This window comes from Lissotriton helveticus, chromosome 12, assembly GCF_964261635.1.
Source record: "Lissotriton helveticus chromosome 12, aLisHel1.1, whole genome shotgun sequence".
Taxonomy (NCBI): domain Eukaryota; kingdom Metazoa; phylum Chordata; class Amphibia; order Caudata; family Salamandridae; genus Lissotriton; species Lissotriton helveticus.
The window spans coordinates 239,057,780-239,080,402 of record NC_136073.1 but is presented as its reverse complement, the minus strand read 5'-3'; the positions used below and the strand labels follow the sequence as shown (position 1 = coordinate 239,080,402).

At 47.3% G+C, this 22,623-nt stretch overlaps 1 protein-coding gene across 5 annotated transcripts in view; it reads left to right on the top strand.

Annotated features, from left to right (window-relative positions):
* The window catches only part of ANKRD11 (ankyrin repeat domain 11), a 1,187,914-nt gene that overhangs the window by 1,084,080 nt on the left and 81,211 nt on the right, over window positions 1–22,623 (top strand). For all 5 annotated transcript variants that reach the window (XM_078671259.1, XM_078671260.1, XM_078671262.1 and 2 more), the window contains one exon: window positions 22,265–22,363. In XM_078671259.1, coding sequence (XP_078527385.1) covers window positions 22,265–22,363 — 99 coding nt within the window. The remainder of the gene's footprint in view (window positions 1–22,264; window positions 22,364–22,623) is intronic.

Below are 22,623 nucleotides of genomic sequence, written 5' to 3'. Positions count from 1 at the left end.
TTAGCGTACGAAGGAGCTGCCGGATTTCCCATGGCAGTTCCTGACTTTTGTAAGTACCATGTATCTTCACACTTGAAAAAACTATGCATTAAGGTGAAGTTGAGTAGTTCCAACAGAAATACTTTCATATTTTCTTCATATTCCATATGGAGTAATGCTTCTTCTACAGCTTCTATCCCCAACAGGTGAGGAATAGAGGTGTATAACGCCTGAACGTCGATGGTACACATGGTTATTGCTTCATTGGGTGCAAGTTTTATGTTATCAAGCTTAGTTAAGAAGTCCGTGGTGTCTTTGACATAAGAACTCATGGTAGTGACATATGGTTGAAGATATTTATCGATCAGTTTTCCCACTGGTTCCTGGATGCTTCCACAGGTGGATACTATGGGGCGACATGGAGGTTTAACCGGATCTTTGTGAATTTTAGGTGTCAAATAAAATTTAGGTGTTTTCGGATAATCTGTGGTGAGGTATTTTTTCATTTTGTCATCTACACATCCTTTTGAGATGCCCTCTGCAATGATGGTTTGGAGAACCGCTTGTGTTTCCTTTGTGGGGTTAATGTTAAGTTCCATGTATGTATTTTCATCCTTTAGATGTTCTCTAGCTTGTGAATGATAGTAATCCTTATTCATTATGACTAGAGCGCCACCCTTGTCCGCTCTCTGACAAATGATTTTGGGGTTGTCCGCTATGTTCTTGAGAATGGCGTACTCTTTTTGAGTGAGGTTTTTAGTTTTAGTTTTTCTCCGATAATTAATTTTGTTTAAATCCTGTTTAACCAGTTGCTCAAATAGATCCAGGGTCTTGTGGCTTATGGGTGCCATATATGTGCTTTTGATAGTTAGGCCTTTTAGCGAGTCTTCCTTATTAGCCTGTTGTTCTCCTACGATGTTGGAAAAAAAGTGCCGGAGTCTAAGTTTTCTCATGAGTTTAAATAGGCTAATATTGACCTCCAGTTGGTTGGTATGTGCCGTGGGTACAAATGATGTCCCCTTTTGAAGAATTTTCATTTGAAGTTTAGTAAGATTAGTATCTGAGATATTGATTACCAGATATATCTAGAAAAAGACCTACTGCACCAACATCTACAGCGAGTGCCTCTACATCTGGTCAGCCTTTTTTAGGAGAAGGCCCCCGCGAAAGAGACGACCCAGGAGGTCAAGAAGAAAACCCAGAACCAGTGAAGGAGAAAGACCTTCCGCAAACGCGGAATGCAACCACCAGGAAAGACAGGAAGAAAAATCGATAGATAACTTGGTAATCAATATCTCAGATACTAATCTTACTAAACTTCAAATGAAAATTCTTCAAAAGGGGACATCATTTGTACCCACGGTACATACCAACCAACTGGAGGTCAATATTAGCCTATTTAAACTCATGAGAAAACTTAGACTCCGGCACTTTTTTTCCAACATCGTAGGAGAACAACAGGCTAATAAGGAAGACTCGCTAAAAGGCCTAACTATCAAAAGCACATATATGGCACCCATAAGCCACAAGACCCTGGATCTATTTGAGCAACTGGTTAAACAGGATTTAAACAAAATTAATTATCGGAAAAAAACTAAAACTAAAAACCTCACTCAAAAAGAGTACGCCATTCTCAAGAACATAGCGGACAACCCCAAAATCATTTGTCAGAGAGCGGACAAGGGTGGTGCTCTAGTCATAATGAATAAGGATTACTATCATTCACAAGCTAGAGAACATCTAAAGGATGAAAATACATACATGGAACTTAACATTAACCCCACAAAGGAAACACAAGCGGTTCTCCAAACCATCATTGCAGAGGGCATCTCAAAAGGATGTGTAGATGACAAAATGAAAAAATACCTCACCACAGATTATCCGAAAACACCTAAATTTTATTTGACACCTAAAATTCGCAAAGATCCGGTTAAACCTCCATGTCGCCCCATAGTATCCACCTGTGGAAGCATCCAGGAACCAGTGGGAAAACTGATCGATAAATATCTTCAACCATATGTCACTACCATGAGTTCTTATGTCAAAGACACCACGGACTTCTTAACTAAGCTTGATAACATAAAACTTGCACCCAATGAAGCAATAACCATGTGTACCATCGACGTTCAGGCGTTATACACCTCTATTCCTCACCTGTTGGGGATAGAAGCTGTAGAAGAAGCATTACTCCATATGGAATATGAAGAAAATATGAAAGTATTTCTGTTGGAACTACTCAACTTCACCTTTAATGCATAGTTTTTTCAAGTGTGAAGATACATGGTACTTACAAAAGTCAGGAACTGCCATGGGAAATCCGGCAGCTCCTTCGTACGCTAACATCTTTATGCACCAATATGAAAACAACCACATTTTACAAAAAGAACAATGGCAACAAGGATTACGTCTATATCTGCGATATATTGACGATATTTTTATCTTGTGGAATGACACTGAAGAACGATTAATTACCAACATTCAACAACTGAATCTTGTTGATCAAAGGATACAATTCACCTACACTATACATGACAGTCAAATTAACTATTTGGATGTAACTGTCAGAAAAACAGATGGTAAAATTGAGACTACTCTGCACACCAAAACAACTGATCGGAACAACCTACTTGCTTACCAGAGCTTCCACCCCATGCCCCTCAAACAACACCTTCCGTATTCTCAACTTCTCCGAGTAAAAAGAATCGTCTCAGACCCGGAAGAATCAAAGACGCAAGCACAAATCATGTTAGACAAATTCAAAAAAAGAGGATATCCAGATGAAGTACTACAGGGAGCGCTGGAAAGAACCAACTCCAAAGACAGAAAAACTTTATTGACAGCACAAACAAGCAAAAAGGCTAACAGAACTACATGTGTCAGCAAATATTCCACAGCCAGCCCACAGTTCAAGAAAATCATCAAAAGGCACTGGCGCATTTTACAGACTGAACCTGATTTCAACAATATATTTAGCGATGAACCAATATTTGCGTTTACCAGAGCAAAAAATATAGGAGAAATCATCAAGAAACCAGCAGTGGAAAAACCTCACATAATGTATAAAGGAACAACCCCTTGTAGAAATTGCAGCAATTGCAACAACATTATGGAAGGTAATACTATTACCCACCCCATGAGAGGCCATAAAATCAGGTTACACGTAAATGGTACATGCGATACTAAAAACATCATCTACATGATAAAATGCCCATGTGGCCATGCTTATGTTGGTCAGACAGAGCGTAAACTCAAAACTCGGCTAACGGAGCACAAAAGCAACATAAGAACTAAAGTGCTAAAATCAGCCCTCGCTACTCATTTCATTGAACATAACCATCAGATCAATCAAATTAAGGCCTGCATACTAGAAGTAGTGGAAAAAAATGAGGAAACAGACAACAGAAAAGCCTTGCTAAAACGTGAGAATCACTGGATATACCATTTACAGACTCTACACCCACATGGGATTAATGAACGGACAGAATTTAGTGTTTATTTATAATATGTTGATGTTTCAAATATAGGCGTCACATTACAGTGCTGTGCATGTATTTATAAGTTCTACGCGATGATTACCATTTCATTTAAACACATGGTTTAATGTGATGACCACCTTCCCAACACTGGCCCTTTAATGGCAGCGCGCGCATTTTTTAAGGAACAACCCATTCCACACACGTCACACGCCGACTTTGTAGCAGAGAGAGCGGAGGCTCCTAATGCTAGCTCAATACTTTGTAACAGCACATTCCGGTAAGAATTGTGGCCGCATTAGATGTAACTAAGCGTATATTAGCGTTTAACGTGCTTCACCGCTATGCGTATGTCGCACATTGGACCCCTAGGCGAGTTTCATTACTAACGCGTGCAGTCATGTTTTTTTTTTTTTTTTTAAACGGTCCATATTATCTCGGACAAGACGCCACGGCGTTCTAGTATATTTACGGGCACTTTATTTTTGCCGCGAGTATCCCCCACATAGAAGTAACCCTTGATACACCCAGGCTAGACTATCGGCTAACGGATACAGTGTAACAGTTGTTTATGTTATTCCTTAGATGCACATCATACAGTAAAAGCGCAAACGAAGGGTAACATTATGGGTATAAGTAACGATTTTGGAGGCTAGTAAAATGTTTACAGGTTTTCTGTAATTTGAAAAGAAATGCATTTCATTATCGTAATTAACTGTTATGTTAATACCATGGTATATTTTGAAACATATCGTGATGGATATAATCTTTGTTTCACAGATTTCCCTGATGAAGGCCCCAGGCCGAAATGCATTGGAATGTATTGGAATATATTTCCCTGTTTATTTGAAAAACAAATTGGATGTATAATTCATATACTGAATATATGCAATTCTAGATGAAAGAAATTATATTTACGAATGAAGAACTTTACAAGTATGAATAAAATACTTTAAAGACTTGAGAAAGAAAATTGATTTCGTGAAAAACTTTGTTCATATCTCAGCTGACAATTCAGCACACAACAGTCAGTGCCCTAGGAGACACTTGCACTAGACAGTGCCAGCGCGATTTTGTGATATTACAATACTCCCGAGCGGGGAGTACCCATAGGAGCACGACTTACGCCCTAACACTAAGAAGAACTCAATGCAGTGCACGGCCATTATCTCCAATTGCGTTACAATCCACCCAGACTAGAAGTTCTTTTCGCCGCTCCTCTTATAGAGGAGGCTCCAAGCAGACCGGCGCAGATAACACATCATCTTTTAAAACACATACACAAACCTCCTCTAATAAAGGCTACTTTAGAGGAGGATACAAAGGCAACAACAATAAGGGAAGAGGTAGAGGTAATAACAACCGCTCCTCTTCCACTCCCAAACAGTGACTTCCCTCTGCCTCCCCTACAGCATTCCACTCCTGTGGGGGGGCAGACTATCACAGTTCCTACCTGTCTGGAATTCCATCACAACAGACAAGTGGGTAAGACAGATTATCCAACATGGCTACTGCCTAGAACTCACAGCAACCCCCCCAAACATACCACCCAGGCAGCGTCCAATGTCCGCAGAACACATAACTCTTCTTCAACAGGAAGTTCTAGCACTTCTAGAAAAAGATGCTATTCAAGTGGTACCTTTACAGGAACAAGGAACAGGAGTCTACTCCCTGTACTTCCTAATCCCCAAGGACGGGACATTAAGACCAATTCTCGACCTCAGGCCCCTCAACCACTACATACAATCAGATCATTTTCACATGATCACTTTACAACAAGTACTCCCATTACTAGAACAGGGAGACTTTCTTACAACACTAGACCTAAAGGACGCCTACTTTCATGTTCCTATACATCCTGCGCACAGGAAGTATCTAAGATTTGTCATACAAGGACAACACTATCAGTTCAAAGTCCTTCCATTCGGGGTCACAACAGCACCACAAGTGTTTACAAAGTGCTTAGCAGTAGTAGCAGCACATCTCAGAAGACAACAAATACATGTCTTCCCTTACCTCGACGACTGGCTCATAAAAGCAAGATCGTTCAACCAGTGTGTACAACACACAAAACAAACGATTCAAACATTACACGACTTAGGGTTTACAATAAACTACACCAAGTCGCACATAGAGCCTTCGCACGTTCATCAATATCTAGGAGCTACAATAGACACATCGGCAGCTCTAGCGTATCCCAGTCAAGCCAGGATTCAAAGCATTCAAAACTTAGTCTCCCTTTTTCAATGCCAACACTCTCTTCAAGCAAGAGTATTCATGAAACTAATAGGCATGATGGCGTCTTGCATCTTCATAGTTCCTCACGCAAGACTGCAAATGCACCCACTACAAGAATGTCTAACACAACAGTGGAATCAGGCTCAAGGTCAGCTCACAGACCTGGTGTTGGTGGACAGCCGTACAAATCGCTCTCTGCAATGGTGGAACACCAAAAACTTGACAAAGGGACGGCCGTTCCTAGACCCTGTTCCACAAATAGTGCTCATGACAGATGCATCCCTTGCAGGATGGGGAGCCCATCTCTTGCATTATACCACACAAGGCCAACGGAACAACCAACAGAAGCAGTTCCACATCAACCATTTAGAGTTGCTAGCAATTTTCCTAGCACTCAAAACTTTTCAAGTACAAAACAAAGCTTTTCTAATCCGGACTGACAATATGACAGCCATGTATTATGTACAAAAACAGGGGGGGACACACTCTCTGCAACTGTCCCAGCTTGCACAGAACATTTGGAGATGGGCCATCCCTCAAAACATACACCTGACAGTAGAACATCTTCCAGGAATTCACAATCAGATAGCAGATCTGTTGAGTCGTCAGTCACAACAGATTCACGAATGGGAGCTGCACCCACAAGTTCTCCAACCATTCTTCCAAAAGTGGGGGCATCCACAGATAGATCTGTTTGCCACCTACGAAAACGCAAAATGCCCATCCTTCGCTGCCAGGTTTCCACACCCACGATCGGAGGGAAATGCGATATGGATGAACTGGTCAGGCAGATTTGCGTACGCTTTTCCGCCTCTTCCCACTCATTCCACTAGTAGTACGCAAGCTCAGACAACAGTCTCTCAAACTAATACTAGTGGCCCCCACATGGACACGTCAGCCGTGGTTCACCACGCTACTAGATCTCTCACTGGTTCCACATCAGAAATTACGGCTCACGCCATCCCTGTTAACACAGAACCATGGAGAAATAAGGCACCCTGAACCAAACCAACTGAATTTGGCGATCTGGCTCCTCAGGTCTTAGAGTTTGGCTACTTAAACTTACCACCAGACTGTATGAACATAATTAAAGAAGCTAGAAGACCCACTACCAGAGCATGTTAAGTGGAAAAGATTTGCAATATACTGTAACAAAATCACATTGATCCACTGGATGTTTCCATCCAAAATATTATTTGCTACCTTCTACACCTACAAAGGTCCAATTTGGCTTATTCTTCCATACTCCTGCATCTAGCAGCAATTGCAGCCTATTTACAAAATAGACAGCACCTATCTCTCTTTAGAGTACCTGCGATAAAAGCATTTATGGAAGGATTAAAACGAATAATCCCACCTAGGTTACCACCTGCACTAGTATGGAACCTAAACGTGGTCCTTACAAGACTTATGGGTCACCCTTTTGAGCCTTTACACAAGTGTGAACTGCAATTCCTAACATGAAAAACTGCCTTCCTTGTTGCTATCACCTCTCTCAGAAGAGTTAGTGAAATACAAGCATTCACAATAGAAGAACCATTCTTTCAAGTACACCCTAACAAAGTGGTTCTCCGACCCAATCCTAAATTCCTGCCAAAAGTGTTTACTCCTTTTCACCTTAACCAATCAGTAGTTACCAGTGTTTTTTCAAAAACCAGACTCTGTTGCGGAAAGGGCTTTACACACCTTAGATGTTAGAAGAGCTCTTTTATACTACACAGACAGGACTAAATCCTTCAGAAAGACAAAACAACTATTTGTATCTTTCTCTTCCCCACACAGTCAATCCCATCTCTAAAGGAGGAATTGCCAGATGGATTGTAAAGTGTATTCAAATATGCTATCAAAAAGCTAAACGTACACTAACAGTTCCTCCTAGAGCGCACTCCACTCGCAAACTAGGAGCCTCTATGGCTTTCTTAGGAAACATACCACTAGAGGACATAAGCAAGGCAGCAACATGGTCTACCATACACACCTTCACTAAACACTATTGTGTTGATGTGCAAGCCAAGCAGCAAGCTGCAGTAGGCCAAGCTGGCCTTAAAACACTATTTCAGTATGCTGCAACGGATACAAGCGACCACCGCTAGGGGAGACACCACTGCACAATCGTTGCTAAGTGTACAATCTGCAGCTCATATGCCTCGAACGGAATATGCTACTTACCAGTATGCATCTGTTCTTGGCATGTAGAGCTGCAGAGTTGTACACGCCCTCCCACCTCCCCGGGACTTGTATCCGTTCCAGTACTCATCTTAAATGCACACGCATGGACATCCTTTTCTCTTTACTTCTACTAGCTCCATCATTTCCCATCATGGCGAAAAACAATCTGAGGATGGAGTCGATGACCATGCGCAGTATTGTCCGAGGGAGGAGTCACCTATCTCGTGACTGCAAAGACTTCTTCCAAGAAAACAACAACCTGCAATCATCCGAGCCCAACACCAGGTGGCGATCTATTGCCAAGTGTACAAGTCTGCAGCTCTACATGCCAATAACAGATGCATACTGGTAAGTAGCATATTCCTATCTTTATGGGGCCATGTGTTTGGCCCCATAAAGATAAGAAACCTTTTACGCCAGAAGGAAGGAAGGCAGGCCAGGCCGTCCAAGTGGGACGGCAGAAAAAGAGAAAAGTCTACCTCACAGCATGCTCTTTCCCAATGGCTGGCCACCGTTTAGCATAAATGGTGACCCCGGCCAATGGGAAAGAGAGGGGCGGGGCTTACGACCGTAATGGAGAGATCACCAAAAACGTAAAATCTCGCCAGCGAGACTGCGCATGCGCAGCCCACGCCAGTGAGACCTAAAAAAGGGTCTGTTTCCACAGAGAAAATGTGGGGTGTCCACGTTGCGTTTTGGGCCATTTCCTGTCGTGGGCCAAGGCCTACCCACACAAGTGAGGTACCATTTTTCTCTGAAGACTTTGGGGAATGCAGGGGGTGGAATTTTGGGGATCCTCGCAGATCCCAGCACTTTCCATCACAAATGTGAGGAAAATGGGTTTTTTTACTAAGTTTTAGGTTTGCAAGGGATTCTGGGTAACAGAACCTGGTGAGAGGCACACAAGTCACACCATCCTGGATTCCCCATGGTGTCTAGTTTAAAAAAATGTACAGGTTTGCTAGGTTTCCCTATGTCTCGGCTGCGCTAGGGTCCAAAATACACAGGTAGACACATTGCTAAAAGCAAGTCCGTGCCTAGTGGGCTTTCTACCGCCCGTGGGGGAAATCATGCAGGTTGGCTATTTTTTGGGGGGTTGGGGCATTTGTATGCCCATTCTGGACAGCCCACACGCATAAAAAAAGGCAGCTTAATCGCTGGCGAATAGTGGGCTTTCTGTCCCCCGGGGGCAGATCAGGGTCCACTGCCCCTATCCGCCGCTCAGGGGGCGGGGGGGCAGAAAGACTGTGCCATTTTTGGGGGGAGATGTGGTCATTGGCATAGCCATTCTGGGCTGACCTCACCCCTAAATTAAAAGAAAATCCTGAGGCCTTGTGGGCTATCTGCCCCCCCCCCCCCCCGGGATGGGGGGCAGATAAGGGCCTTTTTCACTAATATGCCTCCGAGGAGGGTCTGAAAGACTGTGGAAATTGTTTTTGGGGTGGGGGAATTTACATTCCCATTCTGGGCAGCCCCCGCCCCACCTCTACATTATAAAAAAAAAAAAATCTTGTGCCATGTGGGCTTTCTGTCCCCCCCCCCCCCTCTTCCCTGGGGGGCAGAGCAGAAAGACTGTTAAATGTTTTTGGGGGGGGGGGGGCTGACATGTCCTGGTGCACCCCCCACCCCTACATCCATAAATAAAATCCCTGGTTTCTAATGGGCTTTCTGTCCCCCTCCACCACCCGGTTGAATTTCACTGGGGGTGGGGACACTGTCATGCCCATTTTGTGCAGCCCCACTTTAACATCAATTTTAAAAAAAATCCCTGGTTTCTAGTAGGCTTTCTGCCCCCCCTCCCCCGGGGAAGCAGATTGGGGACTATTACCCCCATCTGCCCCCCAAGACTGACATTTCTCGGGGGGGGGGGGGGCATTGCCATGCCCTTTTTGGGCAGCCCCCACCCCAACACAAAAAATCACTGTTTTCTAGTGGGCCTTCTAACCCCTGGGGAGGGGGGGGGGCAGATTGGGGGCTACTGCCCCCATCTGCCCTGTTGTGCCCAAAACAGTATAGGGGGAGCAAAGGACCTTGCCTAAGGGGCCACTTCCCCTCCCTGGTGCTAGTGGGTGGATCCCTGCTTGGGGATCGCCGTCCTGGCTTGATCCCCAAGCAGGGATCCACTAGGGAAGGGTACCATTAAGAAGGGGAGATTCTCCCCTTTACAACGATAACTCTCCCATCTTTTTCGTGGCGCTGAGATAGCCCCACAAGCACCAAAACAGAGAAACAAACTAAGTTTCAGTTTCGTTTTCGATGCGCGTGCTCGTCACTGCAATGAAATACAAATATAGGCTTGGGGAGGTAGGGTAAGCTCTTCCCTCAACTCCCCTGGCAAAAAAACCAAAACAAAAAAAAACGGGAAATCCCTCTACTGTCTGCAGCAGATGGATTTTCAGAACTTGTGCTCATGACGGAATGGTTCTGTCATGAGCACATTGGCACTGGTGCTCATGAAGGAACCATTCCATCATAAACAGCAAAAGGGTTAACAAGTAGGATTTGACTCTACAGTGTCAAAAAGGTAGCATACAGTCGCCTCCCTGCAAATTCTGTGGAGCTTAGGAGTCCTCTCTACCCATTTTTGTCAGCCTATTGTTTGCTCCAGGGAGGCATTTCACATTCATTTAAGGCTGATCACTGGCTGGGAGAAGATGAAGAGCTAATTGGAATTAGCCTCCAGGAGCTTCAGGCTGGCAAAACGTAACATTCTAAATGTAACTTTTTCTTAATTAATCAATCTTAATTAACTGTTGAATTGTATTTTTTCTCCCTTGGGAATAAATCTTTTTATTGCGTTAGCATTTGCAGAGCATGAGTTATTGGCCAGCAAGAGGTTATCCAATCACCAAAACAATAGTGAGTAGCTCAACAGCTGTTCTTGACAGATAAGTTCAACAGTAGGTCTTAACAAGCCTAGTGCAGTGTAAATTAGCGTGCAGATTATCTCCACCACAGGGTATGAGGAGCCCTGTACGTATGCAATGCCACAGAAAGAGCGTGTCAACCCTCAATATCGTGCACTCCCCTCCAAAAAGTTGTTGTAGCCAAAAGTTCAGGGATGAAAGTTTATTCTGGCATATCTGATTAACCCAGCGCATTTCGGCATAACAATGCCTTGGTCACAGGTAGGAAAGACATGTTATCAGCACAGTTTAAACAGTGATGGTAATAAACATAGATAAAGGACATTGCCAACAGAGAGAGTAATGAAGCTGGTGATTATTTCGGCCATCTTAGTGTATACAAAAACATAACTATGAATGTAAAAATATATCACACAAGAACCCATATTTCATGACTGCCATTGGACCATAACATTTTTCACAAAAATTGTAATGAATATATTTGTCCTTCCTGAAATAGGTTACAACTAATTAACAATGTACCAATGGTATGAAGGTCCATTTGCATCACTGAACTTTTGGCAACGTCACTTAATGGAGGCAAGTGCACGATACTGAGCGTTGACACGCTGTTTATGTGGTATTGTGTGTGTGTATATATATATATATATATAATATACATCTCATCGCGCCATCCCAATCTCAGGACCACCGTCAAGGCCTCCCACTCCATTGCCCTGTCAGTGGTTCTCGAGTGTGCCGCAATGAAGATGTCAGTAGAGGCATGAATTTCAGTTCTAACCTCCGCATCCACTATTGTTTCCACTCTCAGCCTCCAGGTTGGGACTCTGGGATTAGCCCTGTTCTCAGCCATGTCCACGCACAAGGTGGAATGACCTTAAATATATATCTCCCTATGTGGATCACTTTTTTAAAAAAAACTTTATTTTTGCTTATACAACATGTATAAAAACATTGAGGAAGCAGCCGAATTCTACACAATGATCAAATCTAACAGTCCCCAACACCCTCCCCATCAGTCCCTGACCCCTCTGGCATGAACAGTTCCTCACCAGTCCCCTCCAAGTCACCCAGGGCCAGCCCTGCATTACACATGACCCTCCAGGCCAGTAGGTCGTCTTGCAGCTTATCATTCCTACGCGCGCACTGCATATGGGTGCCATACCACTCCTGGACATCTCTAAGCCATGCTGAGATCTCAGGAGCCCTCCGCCCCATCCAGGTAATGGCCACCCTACGTCGGGCCAGGACTGGCATATGCTGCAGTAGCTTGTAGGAAAGGTTCCTTTTCTTAGGCCTAGGGACCAGAGCCAGCAGACAGTGGGGCGGGGTAAGATCCATCCGAAGGCCGGTAGTGGCGGCTATACGTCTCACCACATCCGTCCAGAAGCTCCTCACCAAGGGGCAGTCCCAGGCCAAGTGCAAGAACCCTGCCCGCGCCGCCCCACATCTGGGACAGGTGTCCTCCCTATCGCTTGAAATACGCTGCAAGGAAACCGGGGTCAGATAAGTGCGGTGCATAAAATTAAAGTGTGAGCTTGAACCGTGCATTGCATGATACCTTAAGTGTGAGGCTCCCTATATGCTTGCGCTGCCCCTGGTCCAAGGTCGTTCCCAGATTTATCTCCCAGGCCCCCCATGAGGGTTGGATCGGCGGAGCTGAATCCTGACGCATGGCTGAATAAAGCAAGGAAGTCAATCTACGACCCCTGGCACAGGTGAGAACGATGTTAAGAGTATGTGAGACCGGGGGCGTCTCATGGGAACTGGGGCCAGGCCGCTTTCACCACCTCCTGAAGGCCCCGGTAGTGTAGGTATTGTCCCCCTCCCACTCAGAAGGCCTCCTCAGCCTCCTCAAACGACACAAAGGATTTACATGGGTACAGGTCAGCCAAGGTCGCACAGCCTCCCGACCTCCAGTCCCTAAAGGACATGTGCTCTTCCATGGCGACTATGGGTGCCAAGATCCAAACCGGCAACTGCCTGTGGAAGGGGGCCCGTCTCAATACCCTCTCCACGAACCGCTGCCAGATGCCGGCTGTTGGGCGCACCACATATGGTAGGGCCGGATCCGCGCCCCGACCCTTCATTAATGCAGCCTGTAATGTCCTTTCAGTTGCTCTCCCGGCCAAGAGTTGCATCTCCCAACTGTCCGCTTCCGCGAACCACCGTGCTGCCGGCAGTAGTTGTGCCGCATAGTAATACAAAACAAACCTCGGAGCCTCCAGACCGCCTTCCTCCCAGATCCGGACCATGGTATGCAGAGCAACCCTGCTACGACGCCCCGCCCAAAGCAGAGAAGTGAGCAGCGTGTTGAGTGTGCGAAATATTCGCGCAGGAATGGGGCACAACGAGTTCTGAAGGACGTAGAGCGTCCTGGGGAGCATCACCATCTTCGCGACAGCTAGCCGTCCCATAAGGGAGAGCGGCAGGGTATTCCAAAAGGTTACCGAGTGCTGCAGGGACGTAAGAATCCTCTCGACGTTCAGGGCCAGCACCTGCGCATCTGTTGGGGCCACCTGAATTCCGAGATACCGGAATGCCTCCTGTTCCCAGCGCAGCCCAAGATCCGTTAGGTCCATTAGCGGTCCAGCACCGTATCCCGCCAGAGGAAAGATCAAGGACTTACTGCGATTGATCCTCAGTCCCGAAACCCCTCCGAAACGGTCGAGGTGCTGCAATAATATGGGCAGCGAGTCTCGCGGGGCCTTTAAATAAAAGAGGGCATCGGCTGCGTATAAGGACACCACGTTACAAGTGTCCCCCACCTGAATACCCCATTGCGCCAACTTTGACCGGATCCGAACAGCCAAGGGCTCTATGGCCAGTGCAAAGAGGAGCGGCGAGAGGGGACACCCCTGCCGCGTCCCCCGACCCAAGTGCCACTCCTCCGAACGCCCTACACCCAATCTCACTCTGGCACAGGGGGCCGTATACAGCAGACTGACCCAACGACAAAAGTTAGGGCCTATCCCCATCACACAAAGGACCTCCAGCAGATACCCCCAGTCAACTGTGTCGAACGCTTTGGCTAAGTCGATCAACACTATGACCAAGTGTTCCTCCCTATCCTGGACTTCATGGAGAATGTGGTTCAACTTCCGCAGATTCATGGTGGTGTTACGTCCCGGGATAAAACCGCACTGGTCCGAGTGTATCAAATGGGCCATATGTGGTGCCAGCCGGGCCGCTAAAAGTTTGGTCAAGATCTTCGCGTCCGTGTTTATCATAGTGATGGGGCGATATGCCGCCGGATCACACTTATATCCTCCCGGCTTCAGGATCATGCACATTTCGCCCTGGTTCATACTAGGCGGAAGGGCGCCACACTCAAAGGCCTCCAAATACACCTGCAATAGGAGACAGGCAAGGGTATCCCCATACGCCTGGTAAAATTCCGGGGGGAAGACCTCACTCCCCGGGGATTTGGCCCTCGGCAGGCCGGCCATTGCGGCCCGCACCTCGCTCAACGCCAACGTTCCATCCAATTTCTCCAGTGCTTCCCTCGAAAGGGTCTGGAGGGGCAAGTCCTGCAAATACGGGAGGTATGAGTTCTCGGTGATCACGAGGTCGGCAGCATACACTGTCCGCAGGTGGGATTGAAGGACCCGGAGAATGCCCACCTCAGAGTGCACCACTCGCCCCGTAGGCCCCCGTAGTGCAACTATCCTTTCTGGGGTGAATTCCCGCCTAAGGATCTAGGCCAACATTCAGCCTGACTTGTCGCCTTCCCTGTGTAGGCGTTGCCTATATTGGCCCAGGGTATATTTATCTAGTCGATCCAAGATGTCATGAACCCAGGCCGGGGCTGCCCGTTCCATCTCCTGATGTACGTCATCAGGATCCAGCAGTGTTTGCTGGCACAACAAATTAACCTCCGCCTCCTGTAGGTCGCGGAGAAGCTGCTTCCTGACCCCATAGGTGGGGCCCATACACTCGCCCCGTATCACTGCCTTCAGGGCATCCACTTGGTAGAATAGGTGAGGGATCCCTCCTCCCAGTTCATATCTAAGTAGTTGGTGAGTTCAGTCCGCACATGGTCCCTACCTACCGGGTCCTGTAAAAGGTCTCCCGGCATCCTCCAGGTCCGAGGGCGGCAGGGCTGTCCCTCCCAATTCAATACGCATGCCACCGGGGAGTGGTCAGACAAGAAGCGAGCCTGATGGGTGATCTCCAAGGAGATAGAAGCATCTAGTTTGCGACCAAAACCCTGTCCAATCTGCTGTGTGTGTTATGAGTGGGGGAAAAGCATGTGTACAGTTTTTGGGTCGGGTGTCGTTGACGCCAGACATCGCTAACCCCTAAATTCACCATTACCTCTTGGAGCCGCTTCGTCATACGCGGCTTCGTGCCTGCGCGGTGGCGGGAGTCTATCTAACACAGGGTCCAGGACACAATTAAAGTCCCCCAACCAGAGCAGGGTGGTCTCTAGGTCTGGAATAAGGACTTCCTGCAGGGTCAGAAAGAACTCTGGGTCATCTACATTGGGTGCGTATGAGTTTAATAGTACAAGATCTCTCCCATCGAATTTTGCCTGCAGTAGCAGGTATCTGCCATTTCTGTCCGCCTCCATGTACTGGATGGCAAATGGGACTCCGGGTGCTACCCATATGAGGACCCCTCTAGCGTAGGTAGAAAAGGAAGAGTGAAACATCTGGCCCTGCCACTTTTTCCCCAATTTCCGGGCACCTTCATCGTCAAGGTGGGTGTTCTGTAGGCACGCAATGGAGACCCCGTGTCTACGGAGGAAGAAAGGACTCTGTCTCTTTACGCATGTTCCCAGCCCCCTCACATTCCAACTTAAAAACTTATACCCCATGACCAGTCGCGTGGTCCAACCAGGGCCATGGCTCCACAACCCACGACCCGCCCACTCTGTGCCCAATCTGTAATACTACTGATGCCTGAAACAAATCCCCCTAACATCCCCCCTAAAAGCCCCACCTCCCCCCTCCGACGAGCAATATTCCTGCAACAACCAAACATGCTGAAATGCCCTTCCCCTGCTGGTGCCCGGACGTACACAGCGATCCCATGTATCCAAAAGTACCCACCGCCCCAACAATGAAAAAAGGGGGGGGAAAACTCCCCCCCCCCCCCCCTTCCTTCAGTCCCCAGCACCGCCAGCCAATTCAACAAAACATGTGCGGCTCAGACTCATAAGTGTTAAGAGCATGTATCTGCCAGAGCCTCTGCCCCTCCTGAGGGCTCACCTCCCCTCATGACCACTCGTGCCCGAACATGGCCCCCGCCACCCCCTAGAAAAAAGTGACCCAAAGGGTCCAGGCTACAAACAATACCATGTCCTTCAGGATCAAGTCTCCACCACAGCCAATGATTTTCCTAGTGTCTCTGGGACCGTGTCAACAGTAGGCTGGAGATCGTCCACAGGGGGGCGGCAAGGTGTCCGGTACCAGCACATCGTCCAGTGGGTGATCCGAACTTGCCCCTGGAAGATGCCCAACCTCTGTAGGTTCCAAGCGGAGGGCTCCATCGTCCCCCACCGTGACTCTTCGTCTCTCCACACTGTCAGCGACGCCAGTCGAGCGCCTGCATCTTGATCGTCGCTTCCTCGCGGGACGTGTCCCCCACGCCCCTCTGGATCGACCTCGTTCCTCAGGCGGGAGTGCGTCGCCCCTGATCTCGAGCCACTCCCATACCTCCTCAGGCCCATCTAAAAAGTGAGCTTTGCCTTGGGAGAGGACTTTGAGTTTTGCGGGGTATAGTAACATATATTGCAGGTTCATTTCTCGAAGCTTCTGCTTAACTGCCAAGAAAGATTTACGTTGTTCCTGGACCTGGCGGGTGTAGTCCAGGTACACTGACACCTTGGAATTTTCATAGGTCAGGTCCGCCGTTTCCCTTGCCGCCTTCAGGATACAGTCTCTATCCCGCTAGTTCAAGATTTTCGCGATGAGGGCTCGTGGCGGGGCTCCAGGCCTTGGCGGCGGGACCAGCGCTCTATGGGCGCGTTCGATCACGAACACATCAGAGAGACCGGTTGGGCAAAGCGTGGAGCATATCCAGTGCTCCAGAAAGTCCTCCGCATTCCCCATCTCCGCCCGTTCCGGGATGCCAAGAACTCTGATATTGCTGCAGCGCGCCCTCCCTTCGGCATCCTCCGCCCTGCGCTCCAGCTCCCCAGTCGATGCCGAGAGCCGCGACAGTCTGTTTGAGGGACGCCACCTCCTCCTGTAGCCGGACTATGTTGCCCTCCGCCGTAGTGACTTAATCCGTGACTTTGCGGAGATCCGCCCTCCGCAGATTTACATCAATTGATACCGTCTCGATCTGCCCCTTTAGGGCAGTGTGGGAGCCCTGTAGGACCTTCAGCAGCTCTGCCCTGGAGGGCTCGCCGGAACCGCCGGGGACGTCTCCCTCCTCCTCCTCCTCCTCCTGCCCAGTTTGACGTGTGATGCGCTGCGAAGGGAGCCGCTGCGTGGTGTACTGTGTGATAGTGTTAGGTTGCGAAGCTCGGGGTCATCCCGTCCTTCCTGGGAAGCCCCTCTGGCCGTCCCCACCAACAACGTGCCCCTGAGCAGAAACTTGGATTACAGAAGGCCCCAGCAGACTCCCAGGGCGTGCACCATCAGAAACCTGTAGAGGGCCAGGCCCCACTCACAGCTATACTAGTAGTGTGATGTCCGCCGCAGAAGGAGGCCCCCGCCCCTAAAGCCAGTTCTCCAGGGCCACCACTCTCGTTCAGGTCCAGGCCGTGGGGTATTACGTTCCTCCCAACGTTCAGCCGAGGCAATTATGCGGCATGGGGCAGCCCAGGTCCCCGTTAACCAAGCAAGCCCACCACGAGGGGGGGCAGTAGTCTCCTCACCCCCAGTCACAATGGAGCCCCACCGGCAGTGAGGGCGGGCCCGTTGTGCCAATGCAAGGGTGTACGGGGCCCGGTCCCGGGTGGTCACCACCAGCCACTTGTCCCGACAGGTATAGGGCGAGGGCCACAGGCAGATCTTGAAGGCCAGCCGGCTACCCACACAGAGCCGGCACCCCTCTCCGGACCAGGTAAACTGCGGTGGTCCCCGAGGGAGGAGGGCCCAGAGGCCGAGCCTGAGCTACAGAGCGAACTGCACCAATGAGGGGCCCAGACCGGATTCAGACCCTCCACCCCCGCACCGGTCTCCCGCTGAGGCCGCTCCGCTGACATCCGCCGGTACCGGGAGTGTACCACGGCTTCCACTCGGTGCTCGCACACTCCCCAGGCGGCCGGGCCGAGTCCAGCGGCTGCCTCGTGCAGGATGCCCAGCGGCCCAGGTACAGCGGGAGGTCCCCGATGACAGTTGGGACCCCCAGCGCACACAGGCCAGTCCCCGTGCTCCGATGCCGGGAGCGCTAAGCTTCACTTCCGCCGCGGCTGCACCTCGCTGCGGGCCATAGCAGGACTCGGGCCCCCGGGGAGATCCCCCTCCGCTGCGCTGATCCCCGGGGGCGTGCAGGCTCCGCCTCTGCTCCGGCACAGGGAGACGTCGCGGCTGCTGAGATCTTCTGCCAGCAGATTGTGTGCAGGCCGCAGCACCGGCCTTGCGTTGCTGAAGCGCCGGGCGCCCTCAGGCCGTCCACTCCACGCGTCCCGCCGTCCACCTCCACAGTAATCTTCTACACCGGAGGAAGCCCCAGGCGAACGAGACTCCGGACCCACAACTTTTCGGGTCCAAGCACACCAGGATCTATGTTATAGCAGGATGTTTGAGCTGGGCCGGCCGGGAGCTGCGGGAGCTCACGTCCTGACGGCCATGTTGCTTGGCCACGCCCCCCCCCCTATGTAGATCATTTTAACTGCACATGCCACTAGATCTAATGCTCCCGTATACATCTTTTTCAGTTACGGAAAAGGTTTATTTCAAAGATGAATATGATCATAAAAACAATACGTCGTATAGGCAATCAATTACCAATGCATAAATACTAGAAATGGTCATAAAGAATGACTGTATTCATATCATCTGCTATGTTATCTTTTAACTACTTCCCCTATGCATCTTTAACCTCTTTTAGTGTAATGTGAATTTACTAACTTTGATTTGTACATATTCCTCAAATTAGGTAGGAAAGGCACTAAATCCATTGGTCCCTCCGTATGGTTCTGCAAGTTTAAACAGACCAGGGCAAAGGTGTGGAGAGGTGAGGTCGTTAAAATTGCCTAACATTGTACATAGGTAGAAAACTACAAAAACAAAGGGGGTTCTCTGCTCATTGCCCTATTTGGTGATTCGATAAAAGCACCATAGGTGTTTACAAAGATGCTGACAGTGCCAGAATATTAACGAATGCAAGATGTGCAGGTGTTTGATTACCTGTATATTTGGCTACAGTTTGTCTCAAAGACCTGAAAAGGAATCTAGCCGTATTTCACAAAAAGACTTATTTTTACCTTCAAGGTGTGGAAATTTGAATTAATTTTTTCAAGTTTGTGCTCTCACAGCAGAGATATCATTCATTGAAACATTGACGCAACTAATTTTGTTCCTGCTCACAAGAGACTTTATTTTAAATATAATGTTGCCTCCTTTTAAACAGAATATATGTTGCAGAATTCCTCTGTACTTTAGAACTTAGTGTCATCATTCTGTTACTTCAGATCAGAAGGCCTCTACAGTGACTCCTGAGGATGGTCACCGCATAAGAGGCAGTGAAGGCATTTATTGTTGGTACTTAATGACTTTGGCAGTATTGGGTCTCTTGGATGCAATTCATATATCTCTAGGTAGGGTGGGATTGCCCTCTTCAGGACTGGCTGATTTGAGTGGCAGGTTTGTTTGGGACAAAATAAGGGTCTCACTTGGAAGTCTTAATTGTGAATGTCGTTTGGTTAGACTAAGAGAGATGGGTCAATAGATAACCAGATTAGCAATGGTGGCTTTTCTAACTTAAATGGAGGGAGAACCATGTAATATTAACTGATGGGCTAGGCCACTGTCCTCTGTTATATGAATAAATTCAGTGTTGTGGATTCCTTAAACCTATACAGAGAAGTTTTGATGTATGGATTTGTGCATTAGGAGGAAGCGTTCCCATCTTCCCTGCTATTTTGCCAGAAAAGAGTGGTGTAGATGGATTTTCTCATTTATCTAGAAAAAAAGGTACTAGTCATGGTGAGGTGTAGTTTAGTCCGGTAAAAAGCGGGCTTGTAATTCATTCATTAAATGGCAGGGGAAAAGTAGATTTTTAGATGCCTAAAAGCACCAGAATGTATTATAAAAAACAAGGATCCCCCGATATTTGAACCTGGGGTAGTCAACGATATTGTACGGTAACAGTAGTTCAAGTAAGACCTAAAGGGCCTTATTTGAACTACTGTTACCCTACAATATAAAAGCACTAGAAGGCAGTTGATGCACCTGAGCTACATAGATTCTGGGTTTTGAATTTCATGAACCTTGGAGATTCAAGTGGAAAAGTCTTTTTGCTTTGCATCCCATTTGACTTCTTGAGATAAGTAAAGCATTTATTTTAGTGAATTGCTTTCTGTGCGGAGTAATGAGTTTTGAATTTGTTTCAGATTTTATTAGTGTTCTTTGTGAGATGAGACTGAATTTCAGTTTAAGGTATGCCTGGTCATAGTGTTTAAAAAACAAAAGTTTGAGTGGCGAGTCTTGCGTAGTACCTGCCACTATTGATTTGCAAAATCAAGGGACGACTAGTACAGAACCTTTTTTTTTGGTAATGTAAGTCTCTTCTTGATGCAGGTGATGTCCATTTTTTTTCTAGGGCTACTAACTAAATATTGACCGTAAGCACATAGTGCCCCAAAGAGACCTCCTTTCTAGATTTTATTTTTTCTGCTGTGAGGTTCCGGAGAGGTGTGGAGAGAGCAGTTTTGGGAGAGCTGTGTTGGGGGAGCGCCAGGGGAAAAGACAAAAGTTGTAGGTGAATGTCCGATGACATTGAGTGGTCTTTCAGTATGGTGACTGACAATTGATGTAAGATTGAGGAGTCTAGCTTCGCAAGTTGCCTTCAACTGGGTCGGCAAATGTATTTCAGGGAAGTTGGTGTCTCATTGCCTCATCCATAGTTTGTAGTATGGCCACGTTGTTCAAGTTGATGACCCAAGTACAACTGAAAGTTTGCTGTAAGTGGTGAACATCTGTGTGTGTGCGCACACTGTCTCGATTGAGTCCTTAAAAAGGACGATTGTTTGTTTTTTAAGCCTAAAACACTAGCTCATAGATATATAGGGTCCTTTTGGCCCATTAGTCAAACAGACATGTCGGCTCAGACAGAAAAGGATGGCTCCATCTTTGGAAGAGGTATCCTATTATCACATGTAACCACAAGAAGCAGTTCTCACAAAAGAAAATCACTGGCCTCAAGTCTACAGTACTTAAATAAAGTCTTCTGGAGCCTTTGATAGCCAAGGCATCCAGTTCAGCACCTAAAGCTTCTGAACTTTAAGCTTTGATTAATTAAGAAAAGTTGCATAGAGACAAACCATTAACATTGAAAGAACATTAGTTGAGGAGGGTGTGGACAAATCTGACCCTTCCCTGTCCAAAGACAAAGACCACTGGAAAGGAACTTCCAAAAAGTGTTGTCTATAAAACGCTTATCAGAGAAGAGAGATTGTAGAGCTTGAAAGATAAACAAGGTATCTTGAACTGAGGGTCTTGAAAGTCATCTTAGGTCCGCAGTGCGAAATAATGTGGATCCCCAATTCTGAGGTGATCCTGGCTTCAAAGTTTTGAGTCCTTGGGGATCCTGCCGCTCATGAACCAGAGACCACCTTAAGCCCGCCTTCCAGGAACTTATATACTGGAACTTCCCTCCTTCCCTCCCTTCAGTGAAGTGCAAGGTGTGTAGCCTTCGGTCCAGTAAGAGGCACAGCATTTGAATACATGTAGATCAGACCCACACAGGTCTTGCAAAAGAGATAGCAAATAGGTTGCGTAGTCTTGATCACTATGGTGGCAGGGGGCAGCTGTGACAAATCTGGAGAGTGGTAGGTGAGATTGTACTGCTTGTCGGCAGCCACTCGAACAAAAACAGTTGGAAGAGCATGGGCATTGATTAACTTGTCTAAACTTCTGAGCCTTCTTGTATTATTTTAGGAAAGTGTTCATCCTCTTGTATTTTGACCATGTATATTTATGAGTAATATTTATTGGTGTGTTGTGATTAAAGTACTTTCTCTTGAAAGAAAAAACACTGGCTAGGCATACATAATTGTCTGCTATTCTGGTGATCTGAGTCTGACATCCAATCATCTGCCCCTCACCGCCTCCTATTAGAAAACCTTGGATTGATCTATTCTGCTTCGTTGAGGATCAGATGCTAAAAAAGTTGACTTATGGTGTTAATCCAATAGTTAGACGGGTCCTGGACAACAGTGGTAAACTTAATTGTCACAATTACAGCCCAATAACCCCAGATTTACCCTGGACCCCAGAGCCAGTTTTGTCAACACTTTTGACATCATGTGGATGGAAAGTGGGTGTTTAAATACTTGAAGGTATGCACAGGTCACTGATGTTTGAGAAGGTTAATTTACATAAGTGTCAGTGTATTTCAAAGTGTATATTCCATTTGCAGATTGCTCCACCCCCTTCACTGTGTGAACCACTGAAGGAACTCTTCCGTCAGCAGGAGGCAGTGCGGGGAAAACTACGTCTCCAGCATAGCATTGAGCGGGTAAGGAAATTTAGAATTGCAATGATCAGTCATTTCGTTTTTTTGGTTTACTAAAGGTTTGCCAAATAATGTGAAATTGATTGAAACACTGATGCAAGCAAAGTGACTTTCTAATTTCAATGAATACTGTATGCAAGTAAGAAGCAACTTTTGATGGGTGCTAGGTTTGTCGCAAACATCTTTCAGAATTTGCCTGAGGTGCGGGCAATTTTTTTGTCTACTCTAGTTTAGATATATATTGCAGTTCTACCTTAGGGTGT